General features: G+C 34.5%; 1 protein-coding gene across 1 annotated transcript in view; it reads left to right on the top strand.

Annotated features, from left to right (window-relative positions):
• The first annotated feature begins 4,880 nt into the window (after positions 1–4,880).
• The window catches only part of LOC122073688 (oligopeptide transporter 4-like), a 9,590-nt gene continuing 6,683 nt past the window's right edge, over positions 4,881–7,787 (top strand). Inside the window, exon 1 of the mRNA XM_042638314.1 lies at positions 4,881–5,554. Coding sequence (XP_042494248.1) covers positions 4,959–5,554 — 596 coding nt within the window. The 5' untranslated portion in view covers positions 4,881–4,958. The remainder of the gene's footprint in view (positions 5,555–7,787) is intronic.

The raw sequence follows: 7,787 nt of genomic DNA, 5'->3' as shown, positions 1-7,787 counted from the left end.
TTGACAAGAAATGGTCCTACCAAACAAGGAACTTTATGAGCAGGTGTATTGGGTATTTCAATAAAAAAAATTAATTAGGGTTTCACTATATATTATAGCAAGGTTTATTTCTATGTAAGTAATCTGAGAGAGGTGTGAAGACGAGCATTGCAACACTATTCTCCTTTGATATAGGAAACCTCGCTCTAATTATGTAAATAGCTAAATAAGTATGCATTATGTGATTTTCTATTCTTTTTTTTATATTATTTTTTATATCATTTTAGGGTTACGTTTCTACAAGATGGTCTACTATCACTAAAATAACAAATTCACGCAATGGACAAAACCCAGTTGTTAGTAAACCAATCATAGAACCAACCAAAAATTTCCTCAAATTACATATTGTTTTTTAATACCCAAGGTGTCCGGATCTTTGACCGGACTAGTCCCTGGGGTCACTGTGATATCGTGTGGTGGGCCCAAGAAATTAGGTGCAACGGTAAAGGTTTGATTACAGGACCTCGCTTCTTGAGGCGGAGTACCGTGTCCCTTCCAAGCCAACTGCACTAACCCTAATGTGATTTTCTATTCTTTTTTTTTTTTTTTTTTTTTACATCATTTTGGGGTTAGGTTTCTACGAGATGGTCTACTATCACTAAAATAACAAATTCACGCAATGGACAAAACCCAGTTGTTAGTAAACCAATCATAGAACCAACCAAAAATTTCCTCAAATTACATATTGTTTTTTGATACCCAAGGTGTCCGGATCTTTGACCGGACTAGTCCCTGGGGTCACTGTGATATCGTGTGGTGGGCCCAAGAAATTAGGGGCAGCGGTAAAGGTTTGATTACAGGACCTCGCTTTTTGAGGCGGAGTACCGTGTCCCTTCCAAGCCAACTACACTAACCCTAAACCCTAAGCCAATATAAATTCATTAACAACAAGAGAAAAAGCAAAGGAGAAAGCTCAAATATGGTGGTCCAAATTGAATTTCATCACTATAATAGAAGCGAAGAAGAATGCTACCTAGTCGAGTGGCTCTTGCATCGTCACAGTGCAAAGGAGGGGAGCATGTAGGGACATCAACAAGAGATGAGTTTTTTGCATTTCATAGGGGTGGGGCCATCATTTTGCCCCCTGTATGTTTAGGCACGGGGCCATGAGACTAGGTGGCATGTCTGAGGCAATTAACCAATAATCTATGAACCCGTCCATTTGATTTTGACGATTAGTTTCTATGAAATTGTAGGAGAAGGTGTAGCATTCTATTCCTCATAATAGAATTAAGGGTGGGGGATTGTTGCGAGCTGTGTACCCCTACATTAACGTAGGATCAATGACAACACACCTAAAGCATCAATGAGGATGAGATTTTCATATTTGAGGGAACACACTCGTCATTTCTCCCTCATGTCTGAATACAGGAGCCATGCAACTTAGCAACAATCTTTCTCCCTCAAACTAAATACTAGTTCCAATTGCAAATCTGAAAAGGCAGTCTCTTATTATTTTCACACATTCAGTATCAAATCATATAATGTCATATTAGCGTGTCAAAACTTTAGAAGGGAAAAGCAATTGGGTTGTGCTTTTTTCAGGATTGAATGACCCGATTACTTTTTTGATTTGTGTTGAATATAAGGATTTTAATTTCGGAGTCAAAGGTTGAATTAGTCTTATCGGATTGGAATCAGCTGGAATTAGTGCCACAAATCTTAGAATCTATCATCCTATAAAGTTTGGAATTGGGATCAGTCACAGTCAATTTTGATTCAAATAGACTGAATCAATTTATTTAATAAAAATTTTGAAACTGTGGTTTGAATTATGCGCATTTTGGCGTAAGCACGAACTTAAGCAGAATCCCCACTCATTGTTTGAGGATTTTGATTGTGGTTCAGTATGAGCAAGGATTTAGTTATCGGTATTAATCTCGATATCAATCATAAAGATCGTTGTATATCGGTCATTTTTACCTTTGATTTTTCGAAAAAAATTACATCTTTTATAGTTTTATCACTGAAATGATTCGAGTAACAGGTGGTGAGCAACAAACTTGGTACGAGCTATAAACTCAAACGTCCTAAGTTCGACTCCCACTAGGCATACCTTGGGTCACTCACATTGTTTTCTGTGAAAGTTGAATGGTTCTCTCTCATTCAATTCTGGTATAACTCGGTTCATGCGATTGTAAGGTAAATATGGACCCGTAAGATTAGTCAGACCGAAAGGCTGAATGCCAGTCATTAGCAAACAAAAAAAAAATAAAAAATAAAAAAATAATAAAACTCTATCAATTCAAGAAACAAATAAGTAGCAGCTTTAGGAGTATTGCACTTCGGGGTTTAAAATAAAACGGATCAGATGGTCAATTTTGATCAATTAAGAATGGAATTGGGATTGGCCTACTGGAACGGATAGAGGTTGATTGGCAACCCACATCCTAGCTCATAAAGACTTGGTAGAAAAGACAGCTCACCTAATGCTACTTTTCTCAAGGGAATGAGAGAAAAGAAAAGTGGAAGCCATCGTCACTTGAGCACTGCAGTTTGAATGGGACATAAAGAAGTCATCCTTAAACTTCAACAACGGGCTCTTGTAAGGGTGTTAATTAGATGGGTTTCGGTGTAGATGGTGTGCTGTGGTTTGATTTGGTTTGGTTTGGTTTATATTTATTTGGTTAAAATTAAAATTGTATTATTTACTAAACGATTGTACTTTCTAAAATTACAATCATTTAGTAAACGAATTTGATTTCATAAATTTTAAACAGTTTTGGTTTCACGGTTTATTTTATACGGTTTATAAACGATTAATAATCCGTTTACTAGTTTATTCGCATATTTACAAAAAATTTCTTTTGTTGATAAACATTTCAATCTTATATCAAATTAAATGAGACATTGAACAAACAAGGATTTAACTGCATAACTACATAATATGAGTGAATTATTGAATAGATTGTTGGACATCATCTATGGTCCTTAATTCTTCCTTGAATTAAACAATTATGTTTTGTTAAAACAACTAAATAGTTCGATTTTCACGGTATTAATTCGGTTTGAAATCAACAGATTAAACAGTTAAATCGACCTAACCGATTTAACTAATCGATCTGAAACGCGAAACTAGAATCAAACAATTTAGGGCCCGTTTGGTATCGTTTCTGTTCCAGAAACGCCGTTTCGTGTCAAAAACGAAAATTTCAGTTTTTGTGTCAAAATGCAGTTTTTAAACTAAAAAAACGGTGTTTCAAAATTTCAGATTTTTATCGAGATTTTTTTTTTTTTTTTTTTTTATAAAATGAAACGAAACTGGGAAGATGGAACTCCATTTTGGAGTTCCGTCCAATTTCGTTTTTTCAGTTTTTTTTTTTTTTTTTTTTCACTTTTTGTTCAAAAAAAAAACAGAAACGGACCATAAGTGCACCAAACAGAAGATTCTATTTTTTTGTTTCAATAGAACGAAAAAACTCCAGAAACGTTTTTTTAGAACGATACCAAACGAAGCCTTACTAAACAATTTTATTGTTTCAGTGTAAATGACTCGATTCTATTTCGATAAACAATTTCGATTTTAAATTCGCATTCTTCCTTCTTGATTGTTTTTGTTCATCCGTTGCCTATGGTCACGGCTAGAGAAAATTCAACTTTCGAATCATACTAAGCCCAAGTAAAGCTAAAGAGCGTCCCATTGGTCTATGAAGTAAAAACTCAAACTCTCTCCTTGCTTTGATAGGTCAAAGCCCACCGACACTGTTCACCCTGTGATTGCTGCACGACATAAGAAATATTTTTTTTTAATAAATCAAACTCAAGTTAATAAATCGATCTGACTTGGGACTGAATCTATGAAAACCTTAAATCTTGAAATTATATTAATCAAAGCATGATCCAAACCTCGATTCCAAGTTTTTAAGCCTTTAATACGTTTTCATAATAGTACCCAACTGTCTTTATCATTAGAATGTTTAATAATCCATGGAGCAAGAAATTTTGATTACTTTATGACGAATAACCTCATTAACATATTAATCTATTCAAGTCCAGAGGGTCGATCGTGACGGCCATTATATATCCCATATGAACACGAAAAATGTTTCACGTGAGAGTCGTAAAGCGCCTGCAATTTCCGAATCAATCTGTGATTCCTTCTAATCAGTCACATATTAATTTATTTTTATTTTCACTCATGTTTTCAAGTATTGATATCGTATTGACTGGATCACCATGGTAGTAGTTAAGAGAATAGAATCTCAGGGGAAGATTTGAAAATTCCCACTTTGAATGAATTTTTTCACCTCTGAGATTCTATTTCCCTAATTGGTACTAGCGGTTACTTGACTGCAACCTAGGTAGTAGTCAAATTTCATTCAAGATCGATCCTCAATCCCTGCCGGATCTTGATCAATTACCCATATCGTAGCATGGGTAAAACAATAAAAAAAAATTACTTTTATGAAGAGTTAGGCTGCGGTGTTTGGTAACATTTTTGTTCCAGAAACGACATTTTGTGTCAAAAACAGAAATTCCAGTGTGTATCAAAATGCTTTTTTTTTTAACGAAACTGGAACAACGGAACTATCTTTTATCATTCCATCAATTCTTGTTTCTAGCGTTTTTTTTTTTTTTTTTTCCCACTTTTGTTTAAGAAAAAAAAACGAAACACATCATAAATACACCAAACGTTTTACTCTGTTTTTTCGTTTCCATAAAATCAAAAAAACACCAAAAATGTTTTTCAGAAACATTACCAAATTCACCCTAAAATTGACGAACATGCACTAATCCACTCCGATGGGGATCTTTAATCGATTAGAGACAGAACTAAATCATTGCTCCCACTACCTTATATATAGACATTTCCGGGCATTTCAATTAGCATTTCTACTCCTCTCATCATCTTCTAGATAATCCACTCCTCTCTCTCTCTCTCTCTCTCTCTCTCTCTCTCTCTCTCTCTCTAATTTTCCATGGGAAGTGTTTTTGAGGTAGATACGCCGGGGACGGCGACGGCGACGAACAAGAAGATGGTTAAGGAAGAAGAGGTAGAAGAAGAGAAGATAGACGAGGAAGAGTTATCGCCGATCGAACAGGTTCGCCTGACGGTGACCAACACCGACGATCCAACTCTACCCGTATGGACTTTCCGGATGTGGACTCTAGGGATTATCTCATGTTGTCTACTATCTTTCCTTAACCAGTTCTTCTCTTACCGGACTGAACCATTGATCATAACACAGATCACAGTTCAGGTGGCTACTCTTCCCATCGGCCGTTTCATGGCTTCCGTACTTCCTAAAACGAAGTTCTGTATACCTGGGTTTGGATCAAGGGAATTCTCTTTTAATCCAGGACCATTTAACACCAAAGAACATGTGCTTATCACCATCTTCGCCAATGCCGGCTGTGCTTTTGGTATCGGAACTGCTTACGCCGTCGGCATCGTTAACATTATTAAAGCTTTTTATCATAGGAACATCTCCTTCATCGCTGGCTGGATACTTATTATCACAACCCAGGTATGTTTCTCTCTTTCAACAACTCTTAAATTCAAAGAACTTCTATGATCATTACTGGGTTTTTTTTTTTGGATCTGGATTCTGCAATTTCTTGTTCTTGGTTTTCAGTTTCTATTATTATTATTATTATTATTATTTTTATTTTTTTGAATTAGCTGGCTTTGGGTCCTTTTGTTTTCACTTCTCATTTACTGATTAATAATTAGTATTGGATCACTTGTGGAGTTGTGGTTGGGAAGCTTTATCTAAAATAGAAGTAGTTTATCAATGAAATGAAAATTTTAAAATTTCTACCAAAAAAAGAAAAATTTTAAATAAGAGAGATTCTATTTCATTGGTAACTACCCATGTCAGGCTCCACCCAAGCCTGAGGGAGAGATGGTTGGCTTAATTCTCCCCCAACCTTTAGTGGCCTATGGGCCCTTTAATAGGATTGAAAAATGAAAAAGTTACTTATTAGTAGAAGATGGGAACTCATCCTTTCAGACGTGAATCTCCTAGAATTGAAAGTTGGAATCCCAAAGGACTTGAGAAATATACCCCTGGTTTCGGTTCTTCCCTTCTAACATAATTCTCTTAAAATATTGTACCCAAAAAAAAAAAAAATTCTCTTAAAATATAAATGATAAGGTTTCTCAAACCACAGGGAATCTTTCATGCCACGTCAATTATGGCAACAAATGGTTTCTTAATATGAGTCCACATGGTTAAGGAAGAAAGAGAGTATCAATGCGAGACTCGCATGATTAAGATGTAAAAACATATGAAAAAGTATCTCCACTCTATTGGGTAAAGGACAGTATCCTAATAAAAATAGGAGCGAATTATCAATACAACAATATAATTATATAAATGACCACACCAAAATTATATTGTATAAAAGAAGATAATGAAAGATCATTTCACGTGAAGAAGAGAGATACACAAATAAAAATATTAGTATACCCTAAGTAGGGATGTCAATTCAAAGCCCGCACCGAGCCCGACAATTCTGTATGTGATCCGACTTGATAGGATTGGAAAATGAAAAAGTCACTTGTTAGAAGATTGAAGCTCATCCTTTCTTCATACATGAATCTCTCTAGAATTGAAAGCTGGAATCTCAAAGGACTTGGGAATATACACCTGGTTTTGATTCTTCTCTTCTAACATAATTCTCTTAAAATAGAAGTGATAAGGTTTCTCAAATCACAAGGAATCTTTCATGCCACATCAATCGTGGCAAAACAAATGGTTTCTTAATATGGGTCCACATGATTAAGAAAGAGAATAGCAATGCGCGTGTAAAACGCATGAAAAAGTATCCCCACACTGTTGGGTAAAGATCCAGTATCCTTAAAAAAAAAACAAGAACGAATTCTCAATACAAAAGATATAAATAAACATAACAAAATTATATTATATAAAAGAAGAATATGAAAGATCATTACATGCGAAGAAGAGAGAGATACACAAAAAATATTAGTGTACCCTAAGCATTAATTCATAAAGCTATCACTTGTTTTTTTTTGGTAGAAAAGTCACGACTTCTTTTACTTGGCAAAAATTGTTGCTTTAGTCTTAAGAGATTAGATATAAAGTCATGACTTCTTAGAATTGTCAATTATTAAAGTCGACTAGAGTCCATGTGTCCAACTCAAATCCATGGTCCTTTCACACCATTTGGATGACTTTTTAAAGAGATTTAGTTGGTACAAACTGACAAAAGGGCCCATCCTTCAGGCGTATGGTAGTCCAGTTGTAAGGTGTCAAAATCAATTATTGACATCCAAATAAATGTTCCTTTAGAAAATTTTGTCTTTTACTTTCTCAGTGAATGATACGTTTATAAGTGTATTTAGAACATTTATCTTTCTTCTGCTCGTATTTATTTTATTCTTAAAATTTTTTCATTAGGAATAAAAAAGAGTTTTTAAAATAATTTTAAAGTGATTTATTATTAGATAATTTTGTATATTTTTTAAATACATATGTGAAATAACATGATTTTATCTTCATTGAAAGAAAATATATATTACATTAAGACACCGTTTGATAATGTTTCTATTGTTTCTGTTTCAAGAAATGACAGAAACAGAAATTTCCGTTTCTGGAAATAGAGACGGAATTGAAGGTGTTTGATAAATGTTGTTTCTGAAAATGTTTCCCACATGCAATGGTGTTGGATAGAGAGAGTTACTTATAACAAGAACATAGTATGAATTATAATGGAAGTAAGCATAGCATTAACCCCACAAAAATTATTTCAAAACCAGACGCGTAATCATTAATCATATGTAT

The sequence above is a fragment of the Macadamia integrifolia genome, chromosome 3 (assembly GCF_013358625.1).
Source record: "Macadamia integrifolia cultivar HAES 741 chromosome 3, SCU_Mint_v3, whole genome shotgun sequence".
Classification (NCBI taxonomy): Eukaryota; Viridiplantae; Streptophyta; class Magnoliopsida; order Proteales; family Proteaceae; genus Macadamia; species Macadamia integrifolia.
The sequence above is the reverse complement of the archived record's forward strand: the minus strand, read 5'-3'. Positions and strand labels throughout refer to the sequence as shown.